Source organism: Fukomys damarensis, unplaced genomic scaffold, assembly GCF_012274545.1.
Source record: "Fukomys damarensis isolate Sample0158 unplaced genomic scaffold, DMR_v1.0_HiC HiC_scaffold_8, whole genome shotgun sequence".
Lineage (NCBI taxonomy): Eukaryota > Metazoa > Chordata > Mammalia > Rodentia > Bathyergidae > Fukomys > Fukomys damarensis.
Window position 1 is genome coordinate 29,927,286 of NW_022900920.1, and position 26,318 is coordinate 29,953,603.

General features: G+C 45.0%; 1 protein-coding gene across 1 annotated transcript in view; it reads right to left on the minus strand.

Annotated features, from left to right (window-relative positions):
* Window positions 1–26,318, minus strand: part of Sorcs3 (sortilin related VPS10 domain containing receptor 3) — a gene marked incomplete at its 5' end in the record, with an annotated part of 534,900 nt that overhangs the window by 65,080 nt on the left and 443,502 nt on the right. The window contains 5 exons of the mRNA XM_033761244.1: window positions 4,375–4,482; window positions 12,176–12,267; window positions 15,441–15,517; window positions 20,142–20,244; window positions 22,272–22,418. Coding sequence (XP_033617135.1) covers window positions 4,375–4,482; window positions 12,176–12,267; window positions 15,441–15,517; window positions 20,142–20,244; window positions 22,272–22,418 — 527 coding nt within the window. The remainder of the gene's footprint in view (window positions 1–4,374; window positions 4,483–12,175; window positions 12,268–15,440; window positions 15,518–20,141; window positions 20,245–22,271; window positions 22,419–26,318) is intronic.

A 26,318-nucleotide genomic window follows, 5' to 3' on the forward strand; every position in this document is an offset into this window, starting at 1 on the left:
TTGCTTTTTCTATCTTCCTGTTCTTCCTTTTGGAATAGGAATATTTACCCTATGCCATTGTACTTCATGAATATTTAACTTGATTTGAATTTCTACAAAAATCACAGTTAAGAGCTTGAGTCTCAGAGGAAAATTTGGACTTGAAATTCTGGGCAATGCCGGAACTGAAGAGAGGTTGGGCAAGGAGTTATTTGTTTATATGCAAGACAGTAAGCATCATGTTAGGCAGAATTCCGACCTTGCATCTGCATCTGGATATTGTGTGGTTGAAGGAGTTATGATCAGCTGTCAAGATGACAATAGTGGACTTGAGCCCATTAATCTTTACTGTTAACTTGCCTAGATAGAATAAAAGACTCCTGGAAAGCTGGTAGATCCCAGGGGTGCTGAAGTTCATAGGTGATGATCAGAGCTGGGTGTGTCCTTAGGAGGCAGTGCCCAGTTGGAGGAGGTGGGTCCCTGGGAGGTGGGTCACTTTGGAGAATGTGTCTCCCACTGGTGCTAGTCCTTTGTCCTTTACTTCCTGGCTGCCAGGAAGTGAGCAGTTTTGCTTCACCACATCCTCTGCCAAAATGTTTCTGCTTTCAAGCCAGCCAATCATGTAATGAAACCTTTGAAACCTTGGGACAAATATACCATTTCTTCCTTTCAATTGTATAAGACAGGTATTTTGTCCCATCAATAAGAGATATGACTAATACAGCTCCATAAAGGGAAATAATTATATTCAGATTTTAATACTTCTAATAGGGTCTGGTACATATTAGAAGCTCATTTAATTCGTGTGTGTGTGTTTGTGTGTGTGTTGTGGTACTAGGGATTGATCCCAGGGTCTCATGTATGGTAGGCAAGTGCTCACCACTAAGTTACATCTCCAGCTCTTTTTACTTTTTTGTTTTGAAACAGTCTCCTTAAGTTGCCCAGGTTGGCCTTGAACTTGTGATCTTCTTGTCTCTGTTTCCTGCCCAGCATAAAAATGAGTGAAAAAGTGAATATATAGGTTCTCCAAATTAAAGTGACATAAAAAAAGCAATAGGACTTTACTGTGGCCCTTTTCTCCCTGGCCACAGTTAAGCTAAAGAGAGAATTTAAGTTCACAGTAAGTTTTCAGAATCCCAAAGTCTATTTCATTAAGAAGTTTTCAGTTCAATGGCAAAGCCAAGCATCCTTGTCCTCAAATGAACTTGCTGCTCTTATCATTCCTAGGGAATATACACAATTTTTAACTACTGCTACCGTCCTTGCTGCTGCCACCCCAAGAGGAAAAATTCTGCTCATCCCTAGTAGTCCACCGGGGCTTCAATTCCTTCCAAATTTAGAACAGAAATGGGTTCCTCCAGGGCTCATCCCTTTAGCTGTCTGAAGAATCCCCACAAAACCTGCACTGTTTTCACACAAGGGAAACTCTCATTTAATAAAGTGCTAAAAATAGGTAACGTAAATTGTTTATAGTTTTTCTGATGAATGCTTCCAACAGCGAGGAAGACGTATCTCCTCCCCACACTGACCCCTTACAGAGATGGACTGTGCCCTTCAGTGCATCTTGACAACCGGACACGAGATGCGCAGGTGCTCTGCCAAGCTCCACGCATCCTGGTGGGGAGGAAAGGGAACTGCGGTGCTATCTCATCTCCTTGGTAAAAGGTTTGGCCTCCCTTGTACCCATGTGGCCAGATGAACTCCATTTGAAGCAGAGAACAAATATTACCATTAAGATCCGATGAACACAGAATTTAAACCATGGCCTACAAGTTGCTAGGGAATAGCAGGCCATGTGGAGACTGGTGTGCATGGGGTGCTGTACAAAGTAAGGTGCAGTAGAAGCAAACGGTGCATGCCCATAAGCTCCATGCAAGAGAATGTGTGATGAATCAGTCTATGAGATGAGAGGAGAACAAAAGGGATGAGTAATATATATATATCTCCATATCTTTACCAAGTTAATTGTGTTTCGGAAATAAAATTTGATAGGATATAGCCTTTGAACATCTGAGATTCTTATAATGCTGCATATTGTTGCTGTATATTTACCAAATGATGAAGCTTTAGAACCTGTCTTAATAATACTCTATATCTTAAATACTCGATGGTTTGTGCAGGTAAACTTGCCTGCAATGCTGTTAACTTCAAATGAACAAAATATTATGACAGATTAACAATGGAGCTTATTTTGATATGATGGAAATTTTAACCTGAAGTTTATATAGTGTGATGATTGTGTCTTGGGGGTACATCGAGAGAGTGGAAAATATTACTGGACAAAACGCAGGTTTACAGCCTCACTTCCGGAGCAATAAATTCTACCAGTAATTCTTATTCACCTTTTGCAACAGGCTCAAAGAAGTCATCATTATGGCAACTTTAATCTAAAAATAGCCATTACCGATGTAGTTTACATCTTGGGTGGACCGCAGCTTCTCCTCCTAAGGTGTGACATCTTGTCTTCCAATTTATGATTGGGGTGCCGGGGTCCCAGCCAGTGCCTACCGCAGAGTAGATGCCCACATGCAAGTGTCAAGGCTTTCAAAGGGAGAGCTCACTGTTCTGGAGCTAGGGGGAAGACTCAGGAAAACGAATGGGGAAGTTTAAAACCTTTTTTTCAGGCACTCATCCTAAGTGACTTTGTAGAGCTTCTGCCTTGTTTCATAAACATGGAAAAGTTTTTTCAGAATCCCAACATATTAGTACAAAGTAAAGGAAATATGTTTTACAAATGAAGAAATGCTGGTCCAGAAGCACAGAATCTCAACTCAGGTCCGGCTGACCCCAGCCCGGGATCCAGTGCTAATCTGTCTGGTTTGGTTTTTCCTTCATTCCCTGCACCTTCTCCATTATCCATTGTGACTGTGCTCTTTCTTTCACTCAGAAAGTGCAAAGCAGTGGCCAACCCTCTGGACGTGAGGCTGCTGTGTATGCATGAGGATGGCGCAGTCTGAGGCCAGACTATGAGATTTGGTCAGAACGGCACAGTCGCATTTGGAAAGGGTTCTTCACATACGGTCACCCCGTAAAAACAAATGGCAGAGCATGACAACTAGCTATTTGCCTCCATATTGGTCCCTCCACAAAATCCATCATTATGAGGGAAAGACTGATTCTGAGTACATAGAAATATATGCGCACAAAAGCTCAAAGCTGAGCAGGGTCCTTCAGAGAGAGAAGACTACACAGAGCACCAAACACAGATACCTGCTCTGAGCCCTCCGTGCTGCTACCATCGGGACACAGAATGTCCACAAAGGTCCAGGTATTGAAGGCTGTCCTCAGCTTGGCATGCGTGGGAGGTAGTAGAACCTTCAAAAGAGGCAGAGCCTAGTGGTAGGAGGCTGGGTCACTGGGTGGGGACTTGGGATGGGACTCTGGGCCCCAACTCTTTCTCTTCCTCTTTGATTCCGGCTGCCACCTTCCCACAGGCCAACCCACTGGGCCAGCTGACCATGGACTTCAGTCTCGCAAACCGAAAGCCAAAAGAAACCTGTGCTCTTTTCAGTTGACTGTCTCAGACATGCTTCGTGGGAATGGAACACTTACTAAACCATGAGCCAATCCTACAAAGGAGCAAATGTCCCTGAGCTTTTCCAGCCAGCTCCTTTCATTCTGTCCAGCTGTGAATTAAGGTGCTCCAGTCAACAGGAAGTGGGTATGTGGGGGCGGTACTGTCCGGTGGAGGGTCACCACTCACCCCGCATGTAGGAGGGCACACACACATATAGGTGATCAGATTTTAAGGGGCTAAAATTCCATATACTATTATAAAAATAGCCACAAGTAAACATTAGTACTGTGGTTGCTTTCATTAATATTCAGAAAGCGGGAGATTTTTCATAGTTTTAAGTTTTATATCCCAATCATCTAGACTTGTTTCAAAGAAACGAAGAAAACTTCAAAGAAAATTAATCTGAAGTGGAGCAACAACTACTCTGTGCGTGTGTGCGAGTGTGCATGTGTGCATGTACCGGTAGGAGACACACAGTCTTTGGAAGTTTCTCTTAAAGCAGTCCCTGATTTCAATAAGTTGGCTGTTCTAGTCCCTTCTCCCTATGTTTTGCCTCTTTCTAGATTGTTCTAGAAAAAACATTTCACGACTTACCTTTCTGCTTGCTTGGGTTTTGGACAAATGGGAATATAGCTTCATATTTCAAACCCCAGAAGAAATCGTAAGGGCCCCACTGGGAGCCGAGCTCTCCCATGCCATCAGATGTTGTTTTGTGTTGGAGGATATGAGCATAAACACTTCCATTGTGCAGCTGAGGAAACCTTGGCCCAGAGATAAAGATGCTTCGGAGGAGGGTACCCCAGGAGAAGCCTAAGGACCACACTCAAGCAGAACTGAGGTCTGTGGTCTCCTTATACCACAGCAAAAGGGGTACTCACGTCATGATGTGGGTGTCCACTCCTGCCTCCACCAGGGCCCCATCCACGAACAGAGGAAGTGGCGTGAAGCCATACTTGTCCCAGGAGTGGCCCTCGTCAAAACTCACCCTGGGGTGGAAACAAGCACAGGGAAGAGTCTGCTGAAAATAAAGCCACACGTTTGGCAACTGTTCTGTAGCTTATTAAATTTTCTTCAGTTGTTTGCTCTCTGGCAGTCTGGATATCAATAGGTATTAATCTTCAACATCTCCCCATATTATTAAGAGATTGGATCAAAACTGCATCCCCTGGCCCAGACAGAGACAGCGCCAGAACTGCAGGCATATTCCAACACATCAGAATGGAAGAAACAGCCCAGGCAGGAGAGCTGAGCGGATGGAGCATCACGTTTCAACCTGAGGTTCAATCTACAGCACAATCGATTCAGCTCTTAGCATTTCTGACGCAGACGAATTGAGGAGTGCAGTGTGTACCCTAGAGGAAGGGGTTGTTTTTCAGATCAAACTTAAAAAAAAAAAACAAAAGCAATTTCCTACTTATTTGGGATGATTTTCCCTCCTCAGTGCCATTTAAGGGGCTTTTAGAAACAGCTATTTGATGGCTTAGATGTTCCCAAGCAGCTCTGCTCCATCTTCTGCTCATCCAATAGTAAGATGAAGGTTTACCTTGGGTGCAGAGCCCACTCCTCTGTAAAGACTGCTGGGAGCAGAGGGTCCTGAAGGATTTCTGGGCACGTGCTTTTCCCTCCCGGACAGTACTGAGTTCCGCTGGGTCCTTCGACTCAGCCAGGTGACACAGCCCACAGACCGACCCCTCTGGAAGCTGCTTGTGGGCACACTCCTGCCTTGACAGCTTTGCCTTCTTCATTTTCTATGCTCCATCTTGGTCTGTCTGGTTCTTAACTCTTCCCTCACTCCACCATTTAGGATTCGGACTCCCTCTCCTTTCTATCACCATTCTGAGTAATGAGTTATAACTGCTGTTGACTTCCCTCTGTTCAGGTTTACAAGTTCTGACTTCTGGGAGCCAAATGTCTTATTCATAGAATGACCCCTTACCGCCACATGAGCATCTTTAATATGTTTCCTCCTTTAGAGGAGCACATATATATTTTTGGAAACTATGTCTGACTGCCACGAAACTGACTGACCTTTTGGAGTTCAAGAACTGTACCATTCATTTTTATATTCTGGTAGGCAGCAGAACACCTGGAACAGAGCTGATACAGTGTCAGTGCTAAGTGGATGAATGCACGAGGCAAGAGAGGGATGGTGAGGACCCTCTCAATGCTTGCAATCACTCTTTCCAGTGTAACTGCGCTGATATCCATAAACTGGATGTGGAAGTCTCCCCGTTACGAACCCCGTGCTGGGTCTGCGGTCTATTCCCCTGCTTCTCTATTTCTCTGTGTTTTCCACTCATTCCTAATTCATAGATTTAAAGCAATAACAAAGCCAATCTCAATTCACCTAGAGTAACCAGCCTCTCAGACAATTTTTGTATTTCTGGTTTACCTTGATTCATGCCCGTAAATGAAAAAGCAGACAATCCATCATAAAAGTCTTTAAGAGTTTCTAAACTATTAGCATGTGTTTTGAATTTTACAGCCTTGCTCACTGCAACCTCTATAAAAGAGCTGAAGGCTAAATAATCATTAAATTGAGTTCTGAGAAAGCTGTGAAGATATGAACTACTTCCCATAGATGTGGATTTTCCCTTTCAAATGTGAAGATGAAGGCAGGATTGAGAATGAACTTGCCCTTGCTACCTGTGTGGCCCAGTGGCTCCCAAAGAAATCAGAGTTGTTCCAGAGTATTCCTGGCCACTAGCTAGCCGGCTTTGTCTGGTGAGCACAGGAGATAAAGGCTTAGGGTTTTTATTTTCTTTTTGGTGACTTTGTATGAATTCATTTTTGTCTTGATGGACAGAAGGCGACGTGTGCTTGACGCCTTCTGCCTTGTCTGCTTCTCAGAACTTTCCTGCCAATGTTAGCGTTATGAACATCAGTTATGAGCATCAGTACAGCAAGGTGCAGTCCAGGTTGCTGGCATCCCAGAGACAAGAGTCCATGCCTGACTGCCTGTAGGTGTCAGCGGGGCACAGGACAGCCTTCTCTACACAATCAGAAGAGAACACCATAGGGCACACAATGAGGACCAATCACTGCCTCCCAGTGTCAAGACAAATGCTCCAAGGTAAGGATGAGCCCAGCTGGGGAGAGGAACTGCAGAAGACTGAGAACACACTGCCTGATATAAGTCCATCAGGAAGGGCCCGAACCGTGGCCCAGAGGGGAGAATGGGATAGGAGGAAGGATAAAGAACAGGTGAGAAATGCTGAGGTCCAGGTAGGAAGCAGTTTATGGAGATGAAATGCAAGGGTGACATAAATAACACAGGCCTCTGGACCCACAGCACAGACCCTGTGACCCTCACCTCTCATCAGTGGACAACTCTGAAGCCTGGGACTGTGCCCTGCTGACTTCATCCAGTCAGTAATTTATAACCCTTGATGCTCTCAAAACTCCCCAAGACACTCCAAAATGAAACAGAAATCTTAATTCTTTGGTTTTCAGAAATTTGGGTACAGGGGGCCTGGTGTTTCTGAGAACTTTCATTTTGATTACTAGGACTTGGAAATTCTTTCTGAGATAACTGTACTGAATGGCATCCTCAAAAGATCCACACTCTCCTCCTCCGATCAATAGCTCATTAATGTCCAAGACTGAGGAACGAGGAATTCCTCGTGAGGTCCATAAGTAAAACTGAAATCAGTGGGATTACTAAGGCTCAGGGAGACAGGAGTAAATATCTGAATGACCTCAAAGAGTGGTTAGACAGAAATACAGAATCAAAAGCAAACGAACTTCATTGATCAATAGTTATGTGCCTATTATGTGCCAGAGCCAGCAGTGGCCCCAGTTGTAGGGACAGAGCGAGAACACGAAAAGGGGAATCCCTCATGGCTATGGAACTTAGTCTAGGTTAAGGACACAAACAACCTGCAAACTGATAGAAAGATAAGAATTAGAAATAAGAGCCATGAAAAATTAAACAGGTTTGCTAATGACCACGTGACTGCTTCACAGTAGCAAGGTAAGAAAGCCCTACCGGACGTGTGACATTTAAATTGAGATGTGAATGACAATCAGGAATGACATAGGCAAGGACCAAGAGGAGAGCAATTGCAGAGGAGAGCGCTAATGTGAAATGAAGCTGCTCTACAGGAAGAACAGAAAGAGGGTCAGAGCTGTAGCTTCGTGGGATGGAAGTGAGCAGAAGGAAATGGAATCAGAACAGGAGGCAGAGGCCAGGCCATAACAGACTCAGTTTCCAGTTTAAATGGGAGAGGTATGAACCGATCCAGACTAAAAGACAACTTTCACTTCTCCATGTAAACTACAAAGAGAGTTTCCTCACACTCTCTGGGAGACCTCTGAATGGATGCATCCCGATTTGTGATGATATCTGGGTGAAGATTTGGAAGTCACTTATAAGGTATGGCCAACTTAAGGGAGAATGCATAATAGAAACGAAAATCTCCACATATGAAGAAAGAAAGATTAATGAAATTGTAAGCTTAAGCCAAAAGATATCTGGCATCGCTGTCAATCATACGCTAATGTCACGAGAACTAGCCAAGTCTATGGCTTTATGATATTGAGATAAGAGAAACTAAAAGGAGTAGAATATTTGAAGAACAACCGATCTTTCCCAAAAGTCTCCAGCATGGAAATAGAATGGTCATGGTGAACCAACATCCTTTACTTCACTGAAGTATACTGCTCCTTTTTATTATAATACAAATCCATGTACTGGCAGGATTTTAGCCACCTGGATGCTCTTCAGAACAGCACACACTCTCACTTCTCAGACACACACATCAGTTGAAAGTATTGTTTTCATAGGAATGTTTTTCAGGAACAAAACAAAATGCTAGGTCCACACCATTTACAAAGGAACAAAGGAGCACAAAATGCCCAGTGAGGCTTTCCTTTGATTCCAGGGTCATCCCACTGAAAGGAGACAATGACAGTTTGTCAGGGATGAGCACACAGTCAAACCCCAGGGTACCTGTGGATGAGGCACCTGTCTACTGTGAGTTTTCACTGCAGCACTGTATTTGGTGAAGCTCTGTTGTGCATTCCTCTCTAATGCTTCTAAGGTACACAGGTAATGCTGGAGGAAAGGCTTACCAGCAGTAACATTTAAGTTTTAGCCAGGTGGACACAGTCACAAGTGGATGGGTTCATTTGTATGCTGTTTTGACTTTATGCCTATCAAGCTACCTATCATTTCAATTTGCAGGAAACAGCACACCTTGTTAACCTGGTTAAGGCTTCCCCAGCTTTTCAATTATGACTCCTATTTTCTCTGAAATGCAATGTAGCCATTATTTAAATCTGAAAGCCACTATACCCTTGTGTGAGAAAGAGTAAGCTTGTGTCTTTTTCCTGTACAAATATATGTATACTAAAACATTCTGAGATCTACAACAGAAAGTAACACTGAACTGATTACTTGACTTTTCTTCCTCTTAAAATGAGCTATTTGTTTACCTTGAAAGCTGTGGCTTACTTAGAAGCTACTAGTGATAAAGAAATGGTGAGTTTCAGAAGCTCGCCTCTCATAAGCAGGAGACAAAATCAGTGAAACATTTCATAAGAAAACATCAATGATCATGACACGGTCAAGCCCATACAAAACACTCACTTAGCCTTTGAAAGAGAAGTACAAAGTACAAAAGACAATTCCTGAATGAGTTATCCCTTGCTGTTTCTAACACACATACTCAATAGCAGGCATTTAACCATGTGTAGAGATTGCTCCTAGGAATGGCACTGTAGAGAGGCAAGTGAACATTAATCCCTGTCCCTGTTCAAGTCTGTAATTTACCACAAATGACAGTGACAATCTCCTTTCAATGAAGATAATACTGTCTCAGAATCTTAGTTCGAGAAAGAATCAAATATTTTTTAAGATGGACTAGGTAAATCAATACAGGATTATTATTGTTAGTATGAGAGCAAATTCAGAGGGGGGTTAATTTTTGTCAGTTCTACAGATATCTTTATATTTTTAAAATTAAATTACTTTTTGATGGGCACATCATAACTGTACAATTTACAAGGTCCAATGTGATGGTTTTTTTTTTCAGCTTTAACTGAGTTTATTGGTACATTTTAGGGATACAGTACAGTTACATTCATTTTTGGGATCTTGTACCTCTACATGACAAGTCTTGATTCTCATTTTTTCCCCTTACCTCTGCCCTCCCTTCACCCCCTCCTCCCCTCCCCATCTACAAACACTTTATTTTCATCTTTTCATTCTCTCACATTTTTTTCTTTTCCCTTTTTACTCTTCCCCTACCCATCCCACCTTCCCTACACCTTTAGCTCCTTTCTTCCCATTTCTAAATGTCAGTAATCTTATTAGAATTTTATGCATTGTTGCAGATTATTTACACCAGGGAAACTATTGATTTATGTACACACTGGGTGATGAACTCAAGAAATTTAGTGCATCCTTCAACTTGAATCATATCTTTAAGAAGAGCACCTTCAATGCCTCTTTGAGGTATTTGGTGATGCACTATTGTTAATCATAGTTTTTTGCATGAAAAGAGATATTACTTGGAAAAAATAGAAAATTCAAACTTTCCATTGATGTCTTTGAAGAGTGTGATTCATATCACACTTACATATCCCTATGTGAATACTGAAACATTTTACCAATGTGGGTGGCTTCAGACAAAGGTTCCTTTGGAAGTAAGCAGGGCTCCGGAGAGAACCCACTGCAGGTCAGACCAAATGGCCAGATGGGAGGGTGCAGAGACTCTCCAAAGCCCAAATGCTCTTAGTTCCTCAGCACCACGCACTCCATCCACTCTCCTTTCTACACCAAAAGAAATAGCAACAAATTCACCCTTTCCTCACAAGGAAACTTCCTTGAACAAAGTGCTAAAAATGAACAACTAAGCAAGGTCTAGATCCTTACCATAAGCAAGGAGAGAGCTCAGTTGGTAGTCAAGTACAAGGTGGGGTTGCTACATACTTCTAGGACCAAAGGGGAAAACATCACTCTACCTATATCTGTCCACGAAGTTTCTCCTTGAGCTTCAGATGGAGGTTTCTAGATAATGATGGGGGCTAAGAAAAACTGTCTTTCCTGGTTAAAAAAAAAAAAAGTGTTACAAGCAGTTCTGGTTTGTATCTAGTTGTTCTTCTAAAAGCTCATAGGGTCACAGGTGGGGCTTTACAGAGGTGGCTGGATCTAGAGTGTGTGGGTGTGGATTAAAGGTACTATATTAGGATTAAGGGTATGTGGTACTGAATTAGTCCACTGATTGGAATAAGCATAGTTCTAGGTGTGGCTGAATGAATTTACTGAAGGCACAATCCCTACCCTGGATGTGGGTGGCACTACCCAAAGACTTTTATCCTGGATAGGCTAAAAGGGAAAGACAGGCTTGCCGTTTGCTTCTCACTGCCTTCTGCTGGCCACACCATAGACTGTTTCTGTTCTGCCACACCTCTCTGCTATGCTTTCATCCCCTGGAGCCAGACAACTACAGACTGAAACCTCTACAAACTGAGCTGAAATAAATCCTCCCTCCTTTAACTATGGCTATTGAGTGTTTTGTATCACAATCAGAGCAGTAACTAGGACACAAGCTCTTTTCTCTTCCACTCCAAGACCCACAGAGTGTTCCGTAGACAGCACTTCTTTCACAGAGCCAGATGGACTGTGACAATGGAAGAAATTACCTACCAGCTCAATGTGAATCCCTTAAACTGGCATTTTTAGCTCTTCACAGTCCTACCCACACTTAAATACTCATGTTTTGGCTCCAACAGAATATAGACTTCTGAACGCATTCTGCCTACATTCTCTAAATTTCAGGTTTTGGCTGGAGTCTTTTTCTCGGTTGTTTCCCACCAATCCTGCAACTCCTGGCACTCTTTCTTCAGGGATCAGGGTTTGGGACACGTGCTGCAGGCAGACCCTTGTCCAGTAATACACACATCCAGCACTGTGCAGAAGACACTGATTTGACTTCTGGTGATAAATGGAGGGACTATCTAAACTCCTTATTGTGACTACACTCTCCTGAAGTGCAAGGAACGTGTCATAAGCCTTTCAGCGCTCCTTACAGTATCTGGAATATTAGTAATTAAAACACAGGAGCTCTTATAACAGAGATCAGCTCGGTGCTGCCAGGTACTAGGTGTGCAGCCTCACACAGGTATTTACAATGGTTGTGTTTCTGTGCCATTTTAAACGGATGATAACAGTTTGATAGATGCCCCCAGTTTCTCTTGAAGCACTGAGCCCACAACTATGTTTTCAACTACCTCCTAATACCTAGGCTACAAATACAAAGCTACAGTGTCAGCCCAGACATTTCCCCTGATCTTCAGGTAAATGTATCTGATAATTAATGGTCATCACTGATGAAATCACAAGTTCCCTTATCTAGAACTGAACAAATGACCTGGCACATGAACGTAATTGTTCCTTCTCAGCAATCTCTGTCTCACAGTTTGTTTTCCTATCTTGACCATCTGAACTTGTAGGTCTTTCCTGTCTCATCTGAACACGCATTTCTATCACCTGATCACACTCATCACACTCTCTCTTCTGAGTTACATGTTTCTTATGAACTAGACAAAGTATTAAGCAGGTGGACTAGTGAACACAGAGGTGAGGACATGTACAAATGGTCAACACATCGTGCACCCGTCCCAACACTTGCCACCAAGCAGCATCTCATGAGTAGGGTAGGGAGCTGTCCTTACCACAAGTGCCTTACTGGCAGAGGAGTGTGTTTCAGGGCCACGAGGGCACCACCCCAGTCTAGGAACCAGACATTGTACTCTTCGTCAAAGATCTGGAACAGCAACAATAACAACAACAATCATAGCAGCGCCTTACATTTGCACAGTGCTTAGCAGTTTACAGTCTTTCACATTCATTGTTTCATCTAGAATCTAAGCCTTCCAACAACCCCAGCAGTTTGGTGAATATTATCCCTATTTGATAGGTGACAGATGACCAACTGGGTTCACGGAGAAGACATGACTCTCTTAAGCCACTCAAATTGTATTTTCAGGGCTCAATGCCCCAGTAATATGAACCAGAGTGCCATATCCAGGTGAAGCAATAAGATACGTGTTTAACTAGGAAACCAAAGGAAAAGTATGATTTCAAAGAATCTTACCCATCTTTCCATCTCAGAAAGTTACTCAGCCCTCTCTTCCTCCTCTTTATTCAGATGTTTGCTATTTAATAAGTGGGCTATGTGTCCTGGGGTTGACAATAATTTACCTAGGATGGTAAAAGACAGTTTCCCTAGATACTATGATAACAGTACTTATGCTAAGCCACTACCTCCTAGGTTCTCCTCAAAGTTGAATGAAGACTTCCATGCCTGTTAACTCCTACTCTACATATTTATTAGAACACAGCTGTTGTGGTTTATATCTAGATGGCCCCCTGAATCCACACATGCTTAGAGGTGGGCATTTTGGGTAGTGATTGGATCATGGGGACATAATACTTATTATCCACAGAGGATGAGTTTATAGCTAACTGTGATAGTAGGAGGTGAAGCCTGGTCAGAGGAAGTGGGTCGCTTTGTTGTAACTTTGCTGAGTACAGCTTTCTTCTTTTTCTCTCTGCTTCCCTGCTGCCATGCCATGGACTGTTTCTCCTCTGCCCGAACCCTTTGTCGTACTGCCCTGCCTTGTAGCCAGCTGACTATGAACTGAAACCTCTATAAACTGTGTGCCAAAATTTCTTCAGGTGCTGATATATTTTGTCCCAGCAGTGAATAAAGTAACTAAGACAACAGCACTTTCAGGGATGTAAAGTTATTCATAATGGATTCAACTATTTGTCCAAAATGTACCCATCTACCCATTCACCCCTTCACTTATCCAGTGATCCATCCACCCATCTATTCATAGGCATTTACTAAGCACCAGCTATGATAGAAAGCTCTGAACTAAGAGAATGTCAGACCTACACCTATGCAGAGCATATGCCATATATGACTCCAGTATGAAGCAGCAAAAGCATTTCTTCAGCAAAAAACTAATTTCAACTTCAGAGCTTTTAGAGGAAAGTAGGCTTAAAGAATTCCTCCAGCACTTAACCCTGTTATGATTTGTAATGAGGTGGCTCTTGCAGTCTAGATGAAAAAGTTGGAGTGGTGGATTGGATGAAAAGGGCTGGAAAGGGGTAGAGGGAGGTCACTGAATTTAAAAAGGGAATGAGTAGGCAGGAAGGGGCCTCCTGCATATATGCCTCAATGAAAACTATGGAAGAAAACAAAGAACCCTGAAATTCTTATTATTTTCAACCTTCACATTTAACTTTTCAGGAAAAGCGAGTATTTATAAATGGGAAGTCTTAACACACAAAGAATAATTCACTTAGGCTTCTCTCTCCAAAGCCTAATGGGTGGCTCTATGCTAAACCACTTAATGGGGTGCAGGACATACGCCTGAGGATGAGGATGAGGACAGGAAGAGCCTTGGCCCTTGCCAGGATGGAGAAATTATCCTCACATTTCCCTCCTGAGGCTATTATTCTGAGCACTGATAACTCTTACCCTGCCCAGTGCAGCAGAGAAAAGTGGAAGCCTTGCTATTTGAGAAAAGGGAAAAGAAAATAAAAATAGTAATGACATAAAGAAATGATGGTACAGTGGCCACCTGGTCAGGTGAGCTATTTCTGGAGGTGAAGAGATAATGATTTGTCTGTTGGTAATTTTGCACCAGATGAATTTGCAGGCCCGCTTCCTCCTTCCCTCTGCACCTGCAGCAGGATCTCATATTTTGAAGGAATGATCTTATTTATGTGTCAGCCCCCCCATCCACCTGATTATGGCCTTGTAAATGGGAGACTTGACTTATCCTTCACTCTATGAATTATAGTACTTAGAACAGCGGCTGTGTTAGGTAATTTTTTCAATCATGGTAGTGGTAACAGTGTTGGGCGTGGGGTGACGTGACAGTGATACTGCTGATGAGGATGACAGTCTAAAGCATTCAAACAGGAGCTTGTCCAAGAGATTACAGAGGTGACTTCACCTTTATCATCAAAACATTCAGGGGAATTCCCATTTTCTCTGGGCAGAACCTTTTTCATCTTTAAGAATTACCAAATGCACCTCCTCTCCTGAAGTCTTCCCCAGTAGAATCAATTCTTCTGCTTCACATCCATACTCATAATGCCAGGAAAATAATACAACCACCCTGAACTACTGTTAGTGAACCTGCCTCCTCTATTAAATTTTGAGCCTGTTGAGTAAAGGAACTCCAGCACCTGAGGTTTTTGCCCAATACTTGGCTGACATCAGATAAAGAGGTATTGTCTAATACAGCAGCCACATGCAATGATTTAAATTTAAATTACTTGAAGCCAAAAGAAAGTTCATTTCCTGTCACACTAGCCATGTATCACGTGCTTGGTAGCTTGTGCAGCAACATGGATACAGAACCTTTCCATCATCCCTGAGTTCTATCAGATACCACAGCTGCTTGTGGAACTGAATTAATTCTCGACATGGTCACGCATCTGTTAAGCTGTCTTATGCCTACAGCGGGGTCTTCATAACACTTAACCATCAACTTCCATGGACTGCCTGATTTAATATTCTAATCTTTTCACTTCTCGGATAAAGGAACACATTCAGAAAGGTGAAGAGGCCTGCCTGCCAAGATCCCCTAGCCCATTAATAAAAGACATCATTTTATCAGTTATATTCCCAGCAACCAGTGCAGAATTTAGCATCCAGTGGCTGCTATTTATGTAAGGCAGAAGGAAGAAATGAACCAGCTGGGAACGCCAGGTCTTCCTCCTCCCTGTTTCATTCTTCCCATCTTGCCCCGTTCCCCTTGTAAACATCCAGCCAGATTAATCAAACTGAGTAGCTGCTTCAAACTTTTTACAATGACAAAGTCACAGTGAGCTTAAGTATCCAGAGGAGGGGAGGTACTGGTAGAACTTACTCTAAATGTCTCCTCCTCTTCCCTCTTCCTGAATCATCCCAGTTACCTGTCTCCACGTGTTTCCGCCGTCGGAGGAGATGAACACACCAATATCAGTGTAGGAGAGCTCCGCACCAATGTTGCCTGCAATAGAGTCAGATCATCTGAAATTGCCAGGCAGTTTACCACTCAGGTTGCTCACGACTGGGGGACAGGCCGTCAAAGACAGAGATATTCGATGCTGTGCTTACAGTGGATCTGTGCAGTCTTTTTCTTGGTGACGTTTCAAAAGCCCAGCAGGAAGTAAAACCCGATATGGGAAGGCAAGTAAATAGTATGACAAGAAGGCAGCTTTAAATGATTAATCTCAATGACTGAATATTGACTTGGATGAATTTCCTGAATTATTCATCTGGGTACCAGTACTACTATAAATTTCTTCTGACAGGTGTCCTGAGTGAGGGAGTAAATATATATGGAGAAGGTAGTTTCAGCCAAAGAAAAACTGTGCGCATCCGCGTGTGTGTGGTTCAGTCTGATAGAATATCTCTTGAGCACCAGGCAGTGGAGTGGCCCAGAGGCAAAGACTATGCAACCTAAATTACAGATTGAGCAAAGTAAGATGAACACACTTCACATACCAAGGCCACCAAGCACAGGAGGGGCACAGGCTATGCCGGCACCAAGCACGTTCACTGCTTCCGGGCCTTGTGCACTCTTTTCTCTCTGCTCTCCCTTTTCGCCCTCGTACCACATCACCTTAAAATCGTGTTCACTCAATAAAAATCTGTCAAGATTTTCAACTCTGGGGATCCCGTCCTAGTGTCCTCAGTGGACAGCGCCAGTCTCGGAGCCTAGAACGATGCTCCAAACCGAGTAGATAATGCTTAACATGAAACTGGATGAACGCATGAGGAGAAACCCGACTGAATGATGTTCCCACGTCGATGCGCCCCAAGGCACATATTAACAACCAGGAAGGCACCCTAAATGGGCAAGACTTTAACGAAGTGCTTGCTGTTTTTTCTTTTTAAAAAAATAACAGGAAGGGAATGTTAGCTCCCACACATCTGTAGCCTAAATAAGAGCACAATAAAAACGCAATAATGGAAATGTTAATTGAGTGCCTGACATTTACTGCTTGAAAATGAGAAATTAAAGCCAGGCTACAGCTTGTCAAGCTCCCATCAGCACCGGGGCGCACACTGCTAGCCAACTTGTTTTGACACTCAGGCTTCCAAAAATAACGCCAGGGCTCTGGGCTCAGGCAGCAGGTAGGGGAGGAGCATGAAGAGGCCTGCAGAGCGGCTCTTCGGAGCTCTGCCTGGAATTTGGAATTCAACCCCCCAGCTACCGGTTTTATAAGACAGAGGTAAAGAGGATGGAGCAGAGAATGTCAACTCGGTTTGGGGGAGGTGGCCGTGGGAGCACTGTGTGCAGGTGCACTGGAAGCCTTGTGCAGTTTCTGCACGACAGGGTGCGATGACCCCTGCAGTGCCAACCAGGAGCTGTGAGGGCAGGTGGTGTGGCAAAGCGGGGGCACCCTAGAGTTGCTGCTGGCGGGGCTCCCTAGGGGCTATGCTGCCCCAAGTCACTTCTGCTGTTACTTCCAGGCTCTCTTTCAAAGACTGACAGGCTGGCCTAGAAGGCTTGGGGTGCCTGTGTTTGGAAATCTTTTTTGTCAACCGAATGGCACCCTGAAAGCTACTCTACTGATCCAGATCTTGAGACCAGAATCGGTTCCCAGATGAAGGAACAGAAGAAACAACGGAAAAGATGGACCCAGGATGGGTGTGATCTTTGAACAGGCTCAGTCCCTGAGTGGCCCTGGGCCAATCTGGTAGGAACAGCTTGCATGGTGCAGAGAAGGAAGGTGTGAGTCGGGAACCTCACTGGTAAAGTGAGACTACAAGGAAGAGGTGCACCTGTAGCCGCTTGTGAGGTCTGGCAGGAGAGAGGAAAGAGCTATGAACGGCAGGAAGGCAGGGAGCAGGGAGCAGGGAGCAGGACAGCCAGTTGGTCGGTAACAGAGGTGTCCTTTGCGGCAGTTTTAAACAACTTACTTTTGTCCCATCTCTTTTGAACACTACCGCTACACTTCTCTGCTCCTAACACACTTGTGAAAAAGAGAAAGGCAATGGCGGAGGCCTATCCTCATTTCCACTGGTGTTGGAAAAAGAAGCTGCTTGTGCAGGGGGTGAAGGGCAGGGCGGAGAAAGGACCTTCGGGCACATTCAGCCCCAGGGGAGAGGACCATGAAGGGAGGGCGCGCAAGGTCCTGGGGGTCACAGGAAGCGGGGCAGGATGTGTCAGCTACTGCTTGCTGGCATGGGAAGGGCTGTGGGGCGGGGCTAACCTGACTTACAGGCAGGGCACTCTGCTGGTGTGAGGGGCATGGGCTTGGGCAGGACAACTGTCCCCATCACCCCTCATCTCTGAATTAAAGAGGCTTCAGCTTGCCCTTGCTACCTCACAGGGTCGCTATCAGAGCAGGGCGCTCTGCACAGGGTAAAGCACTCTGAGGATGGGAGGGCTTCACCACCAGCTGGAAACCAGGGTTTGGGCAATCAAGAGCCCCAGTGGCTCTACTTGCTAAAAATCAATTTCCAGACTCTCCAGATGAGAATTCAGGCTGCTTTCTGAGGTGTCCTCAACAGGACCTAGGAAGGAATCCCGGAGCACACATTCACCTTGAGAACACTTCTCAAGGCAAGATGGGAAGAGGGAGCGTGGGAGGCAGAGAGCCTACAGGTCCTGGGGGCAGCAGGGCACGGGTACAGGAAAGCTCCCCAGGGAGAACTGCCTGTGGGACACCCAAGGCACACTTGATGACTTCATAATCACTTTGCTAATGGCGGATCAACTCCAGGAGACCAGACAAGCCAGGAAAAGTGAGCGCAAAGAGGTCCCGGGATCTCATCAGCTGTGTTACATCCTCCCCGTGTCCTGGTAAGGAGCATCGGGAGTTGCATGGGGGAGGGAAAAAGGAATCGGTCAGTTTTGACAGAGGTGGATGAAAAACTTGAGAAGCAACTCTGTAATGTCTACATGGCATAAAAGACTTAACAAAACTAATTTAGCGACAGATGTACTTTGTAGGTAGCAACAACAGCTGCTAATCCCAGCTCTCTAAGCTCCGCGCTATGTCCAGTCTCCTAGGCTCACTTCCATCTCTAATTCTTACAGCATCTTGGCGAGGTGGAAAACATCCTCATTTTACAGATGAGGAAAACAAAGCCCAAAACTAAAAAATATTCACAAGCCCAGGGTGCATCAAAGCACAGCTTGGAAGGCAGAATTCAGGCAGAATGCCGGGGTTCCTGGGTTTCACGATGTGCCTGTGACGCATGCGTTCTACTGAAGGAGGTGAACAAACTGTATTCTTCTAACACGAGAAGAACAGAGCTAACTTCTGCGATATTAATGGTGACAGGTTGCATGTCCTGAGCGCCGTTCTAAGCATTTGAAATCCATTACCCCATTTAATCCCGGGATTTTATTATGTTAGTACTATCATTCCCACTTTGCAGATGAAAATGCTGAGGTACAGGGTGGTTAAACCATAATGAACAATGCCTGGCTATGTAGCAAGCATTCAGACCATATTAACCTTCACTGCTGATCACTCTTTACCACTGCTGCTTCTATGCCAGCCCTGGGTTTCCCGCAGCCCTGGAGGACCAAGTCACACCGACAGCAGAGTGTAGCAACCACCCCCCGAGCCGGGAATAGAGCAAAGAGCCTGTGTCCCATCTCTCCGTCCAGGAATCCAGGGCCAACTGTGTTACTCGTGATGGATTACTCATCCATACTCATGTGAGAAGAGCTAACTGAGGTGCCAGTGGGCCACACTAGCTGTCAGTCTGGTGACAGTGGCTGGTCACTAGTGCTTTGGGAAAGTTTCCTCAGTCAGAAGCTTGGAGAAGGAAGCCATGGCAAGGAGAGCAGGACATCCAGAGGCCAAAGCTTTGGGTTGACCAGAGAAAACAGAATGCACCTCCTCAAAAAGTCACTGTGATTTATCTGCTTTCATTAGGAAAAAAAAAAGATGCCTCACACCAGAGCCCCAACTGCTAAGATTAGAAGCCTGATTTGTGTTATGCTGGCAATGTATTCCTGAAAAGGTGTATGCAAATCAAATGCATGCTAATCAGAGCACAATCCCCAAGAGACTCGCATTTCATCTCAGAGTTGCTTTATCTTCATTTTTGATGGATGCTCAGTGGACAGGGACTCCAACAATGCAACCTCAAGTCTTTCTGCCCTTTCCCCTGGGCCTGCAGCCAAGGGCTTAATCATGCGTAAACAAACTTTTACATGCACCAGAGACCTCCTGATTAAAAACAGCTCCGGGTGAAACGCTTTGGCACAGTGTCTTCTGTGCAAAGAGAAAACTGCCCCAACTTCTGTTTGGAGAGTGGGAGACCTCATACATTGTGCTTCTTAAAGTGAGAAGTCTCTATTACAAATAATCATACCTGTTTACTTTGGCAGAGACTCTGGCCTCTTGCGAAGCTCAGGGAGTCACCCTATGTCTTTGAGGCTGGGGCAGTGTGAGGACACATTACCCTGGAAATTATGGTTGCCCAGAGTGTTTTGCATCTGACATCCTTGTGATGGACTCAGAGGACCCAAAACCCTGCATATTTTCTGGGGAGAGCTCCCATAGCTTTCGCTGAATGATCAAATGAACCCATGGTCCAAAAGTAAGAGACAAACTATTCTGGACACCCTCAGGGAAGAAGACTCCCAGGAATGTTTTCCGTACCTGTGGCCACCACAAGTCCCGGGGCTGACTCTTTGCTGGAGATCCTTCCTGAAGAATATGGGTTTTCAGAAAGCTGCAAGTGCAGGTGTAAGGAGCAGAAGGGCTGAAAGGAAGAGAAAAATCACTTCATTCTAGGAAACTCCTGACCTTCACTTACCACAGTGCCACCAGAAGAAGCTTCCAGACCTTCAGCTCCCAGAAACAGCAAGGAACTGAATAAAGAGCCATAGACTGCTCTCTCCATCTGATGAAGCCAATATTTCTCTTTAGAAGTTGCCTATCTGCCACAGTCCTTCCCTGCCCTTATTCCTACATACAGGCAGTGATTAAAATATGTGGTGAATGTTTAATTTTTTAAAATCATAGTACAAGATACATTGCCATCAATCCCCCTCAAAATACTGCCCCCCATGCCAAACACACGTATCCCATCCTTCCTGCATCTTGGAGCAGTTCGGGAGGTCCTCCCACGTAAGTGTCTTTATGGGGTGTGATCAAAAGTATGCCAAATGCTGTAGCCCAGTGCTATCCAACACAGAAGGAAGGCTTGTAAAATCATCATGGTGTGTCCACATCCACCTTATTCGCAAATCTGGCGTCACATGACTTCTGGCTCATCCCCAAAGCCAGAGTGACTACAAATGGCAAATGTTTTGACTCAAGACATTGCAGCAGCCATGACAGTGCAAATACACACTCACCAGAGAACTCCTAGAATGACTTCGGAAAGTGTCTGCTGTGATAGGGTAAGTGTGTTTAAAGTGAAGGGGAGTATGTAGCAGGGAATTAATGGCCATGTGCCTTTTACTGTAATAAATGTTTTTTTTAATCACACCTCATCCAGTCACTTGCTCTCCTGCCTCAGCCTTACCACCGACCTCCATCAAGGCCCAGGTCGTAGCTAACCCAGTTCATGGCTGGAGAAAGCTTCCCTGGCCTCTTCCTAGATGATAACAATGACCTCCCAAATCAGATCCCCATCATTAAACCCTGCTTCTTAGAGTTCTAAGGGGCCACCAGGAGTGAGAGGGGAAGCTAAGTGAAACAGTTCCAGTCTTCTGCTTTCAACTGGATTATGTCTGCTTCTATTTTATGTGTCTTGCTCCTGTTTATAAATTGACTTGAATTTTATATAAAGCAATTATTTGAAACACCTAAGTTTATGTTCCCTATTTATTTCTGCATCCCATAGGGGCATTTTTAAAGGGTTTGGGGATTTACAGAGATACATCCTATACAAAAAATTAAAATGAGAAGATATAAATGTGCAAAGAGAAAATTGGGTTAAGAAAATAAGATTAAACCATGGCTAAGATTTGAGCAAAAGTATGCTTTGACATGTTTTTAGGGGTAGGCAGCCATCTGTCTTGGATCTTCTTAGTACCCAAAACAAAGTGAAGGAAACACACAAAAAACCAAGCAAACAAAACAAAACCATGAGCTTAGTGAAAAACTACAAAAAGAGTAAGGGCGCTGTTGGTCCTAGTCTTCACTATACCCTATCATTTAATAGTGTCTAGAACACCACAGACATGGGTTTGGTAAACATTTTTGGATATATGGCAAAAGGTCACATTTTGCTCTGGAGGGATATAATCACTTCTGGTGTTTTAGAATGGTTTCTGGTACAGACCCTCATGAAGAGGACCCTGAAGGTTATCAGTGATACTATTAAATGTTTCCCCTACCTACACACCCATGCTCTGAGGTTCCTACCCCAATACTCTGTAGAGCAAGAACAATGTGAGAAAGCTGATGGATTAATTGACTCTCCCACGGAAACATGCCAGCTTGAGCTTCCTGGGCTTCCAAGACCAAGTTTGTTTACCTTGACATCCATCACACACTCCTCAAACTGTCATGCTAGCATCTCTTTGAGCCCTGCCTGGGACTGTTAAGTATAGGTTCCTTCTTTTATACACTTCTTTATTTTACTGTGAGCTGAAGTACATGGTAAAAGCCTGTGCAGTTTAACCAAGCCTTCCACACAATTGACATGGCAGTCTGAGCTGCAGACCGATGCCCTGGGAGTTAGACAAAATTCTCAGCTTCTCTTGGAGAAAGCCCTTGGCATCTCACCCCCAGGAAGCCAACCTGCCCTGCAAACCTCCCAGGAGACTGGTGACTGACCAGCAGGCAGTGCACTGGGCTTCCTCTCAGGTCCACATTCGGAGCTTGCAGCAGGCGCCAGTCCCTGCCTTTGTTGTAAGTGATGTATGTCTTCACCTGGTCATCCACCTTCTTGTTTGCCAGGAATATCCCCTTGATACCTGCTACCTAGGAAAAAAGGTGAGAGATGGAGAACCAGGTTGGGCTGAAATGGCTGTGGTCTTGGAGATGCCCCGAAAGGGCCCCAGAATGTTCTACATGTTATTTGGGACACAACAGAAAAACAGATCATGGTGAGAAATGCCATATGCCCTGTGGTCACTGAAAGAATTTCGCTTTCATTTCTGTACCCCACACCACCTCATCCCCCCTTACCCACTGCTTTCCCCTACTTTATGTCTCTGTACTTTGTTCCTCAGGACCTTGTCTTGAACAACATTCCCTTCTGATAACAAGTAAAGCAGCTGCATATCTCTTCTTGAGAACATGTGCTCCAGCTCAAGAGAGCTTGCAGACAGGTCTTCTTGGCATCAAGGGATGAGCCTTCGTGACAGAAACACAAGTTCCCTAACTTGGTGGTAGGATAGAGTTTGGGGCAGATGATCCAGCTTGCAGCCCGCTCCCTACCTGTGCCCATCACAGTGTCTCACTGTGTGATGTGGGACAATTCACAAGCTCTGGGTCTCAGCCAATGACCATTTTAAAACTGGTGGAAGAAGCCCTTTCTTTTGTCTTTTACCCAGTCCATTGGCAAAGGCTCCATGAGATAATGCAGAGTGCTCTTGCCAGAGTTCCTGATGTACTGGCGTTTGCCTGGCTGTGATATCGTGAAAGCAAAAGAGCACTGCTACAGAACAAGTAGCTGGAGGATTCAAGATTTGTTCCACAGAAGGGTTCTAGGCTAAGTACAAATTCCACTCAAGTTTTTATTCCTTCTATTGCACATGCTGGGAAAGGAGAACAGAAACTTAGAGTGACAATGGTTCTGGACCACAGAAAGATACTTGTGAGCCTCCGTGGAAATCCAACCAGGTTCCAAAGGCAAAAGGCAATTGACATACATTAAAAACAGAAGGCTGAATGGCAGATTGCTCAATGATTCTGTAATATGTCAAAGTTTGATTTCTATTTATTTCCCATTCTTCCATGTTCATGGTTTACTGGGGTTCTTTGATGTTCTGAAAGAGTAGCAGTGGGAGAAAAGGTAAAGAATTCCACAGAAGGCAGGGCTGTCATTGCTGCTGTTTATTCCACATGGCAAACTTTGGTTGGTTGCTTGTTTCTGCAGTAGTAACCTGACTGGCCTTGAAGGACGATGTCTTCCCAGTTAGGAAACAAAAATCTCCAGCAAATGGACAGTATCAGGAGGAGAACAGAATTATCAGGGAAGGATACTGCAGGGAAATTTGACAGACAGCCAACAAAGAAACTGATTAGATTCCTACCTGGATGAGAGGGGTAGGAGCAGGTTCCCAGGGAAGGGGCAGTGTTGTCCCAGTTATGCTGTCACCATTGTTACCTTCCCTGCACTCACAGCTTACTATCAGCACCATTTCAGGACAGCCAGTATCTCAGCATCTACACCTAGGAGCTCTGAGGTCCCCAGAGAGTCGCCGTCTTTAACCATCAGCTGCCATGGTGCAGAGGTTAGGTTAAAATAGGCTGCCACACATTCCTTAAAAGCAACAAAATCTGAGTTCCTCCAGAATCTTCAGCCAGACAGAAGCCTTTTTTGTTCTCTTTGGTGACCACAAGGAACCTCACTCCTAAATCAGCTCCCTACATACACCAACATTCACCTAAGGCCTCGCTGTGCACTCTCCAGAAAAAAATGTACAAGTTATACTGAGGCTCCTGGGCCTGTGACCTGCTCACTGTCCCCACAAGGTCCCTGACTCCCCATCCCTGCTTCTGTGCTGGGCTCATAAGGGCAGAAGTGTGTGGTTTCTGATAAGCACGTATAGAAATGGAGAAATGGGATGGTCATTATCACATTTTCTCACTGAGCGCTCCATCAATCAAATGGGCATTCTCTGTGCCCTGTGGGAAAATTCTCCAGGTAAAATCAGGAGGACGGGGGCTGGAAAGATACAAACAAGAGGGATGTTCTTGGAGTCCCATGCAGTTGCAAAGGCATTTCCTTGCGATTATACATAATGGCCCAGTGATGTCCCTCCTGTCCGAGAGGACCAAGACACTTTCTATTTGCATGTGCACAGTTTGAACTCTTAGTTTATGACTGAATTGCTTCTTGGCTCCATGTTCCACATAAATGGACCCTAAGTTTATTGGTTTTTTTTTTTGGTACCGGGGATCAAACTCGGGTCCTTGCGCTTGCGAGGCAGGCCACCTAACTGCTGAGCTATATCCCCAGCCCTGGACCCTAAGTTTAAAGGGCATTTGGCTCTTTGTGTATTCCAGGCTGACAGCTTTCACTTTTTGACCGCCAACCAAGTCAGAAATACATGTATGTTGCAAGGTAATATGTATACGGTGTGCATGTATGTGACACATGTGTGCACACATACAGCTGTGGGACAAAGGTGTCCTGGAGTGCAGCTTGGCCTCATAGCATGCAAAGTGAAGGAATTGGAGAAGAGGTGCATGTTTTTACTTGTCTTTATCCACAGAGGTACTTAGTATCTAATAACTCTAAGCAGTTTTTCTTCCACTGTCTGAAATTAGAAGTGAGGCTGAGGAGATGGTTCCAGTAGCCCATGAAGAGGGGTACTAGCTTGGGGTGGTACATGTAAAGCAGAGTGCAAGGTGCTAAACCTGCGAGGCCTCCTTCCCTCTGGGGTCGGGTTTGAGGTGCAGAGGGAAAATGGCAGCGGGGCCCCTTGGCACAGAGCTGTGTCCAGGTGGCATTGTCATCTGCTGTTCCTGTCCCTGGGACCTTAGGATAAAGAAGCCGCGGCTCTGCTGAGAAAAGCAATTACCATGCTCTGCCCCAGGCCACCCCCAGAGTTGGGGCCTGTGAAGGTCAGTTCTGGGGCAAGTCCCTGTGGGGTTGATCAGCAGCTGTCCACCTGGCCAAGAAGGGTCACTGAAAGTCATAGTAAAGCAGAGGGCGGAAGGCAGCTACTAGGCAACGGAGAGGATGGAAAACTACAGCAAGCCAGGTAGAGACCAGAGCACTGAGCCTGCTTGGAAAGGGGCATTTTCCCCACTAAGTAGAGTGGCATCAGCATAATTAGTCACTAGAAAAATGCAAACTAAACCCACAGTGAAATGCTACTGCATCTTTATCAGGCGGGCTAGACAGGCACACAACACACACACTCACAATAAAAACACCATGCTAATAAGAAGCGTTGATGAGGATGTGAAGCAACATAACTCTCATATTTGGCTTGTGGGGATGTAAAACAGCACCGCTGATTTAGAAACAGAGGGCTTCTTATAAATATATCCTCATATTTGATCTGGGTATTTACCCATGAAAAATCAAACCTCAGGTTCCTGTGAATGTTTACAGAAGTGGTATTCATGATTACACAAAAGTGGAAACAACCAGTTCTTCGAGTGATGAACAAAAAACTGCAGCACACCTGTATAATGGAATGTGACTCGGCAATCAAGTGGAAGATCCAGGGATAAAGAACGAAAAAGTCCTCAGTGCCCGTCTGTGGGTGTGGGAGGGGACGTGACTGCAAACACAAGGCAGGCTCAGTGGTAAGTACTGGCCTGGCAGCCCTGCCCCAGGACAAGCCCAGGACGCTGCATGATGTCAGTCCAGCGCGGGGCTGCACTCCCACATGGGAGGCCAGCTTTGTAGAACTCCACAACAGTGTTCACCACAGCTCACAGAGGTCTAGCCAGGAGCCATCTTGGAAGGGAGTTATTGTCTGGGACTGGGCTGCTGCAGGAATCAGAGGCCACAGAACAACCACTGGGCAAGGTCCTCGGGATGATCTGCAGAAGCAATTCAGGTCAATGTAGCCACAACTGACAGGGGCGGACAAAGGGAGTGCTAGGGGCAGGGGTCTCAAGAGAAGCTTCCGCAGCAGCAGGGAGCTGCGGTGGGCATGGTGGGCACAGTGGCCGGTGGCGCTGCACGCAGTGGTG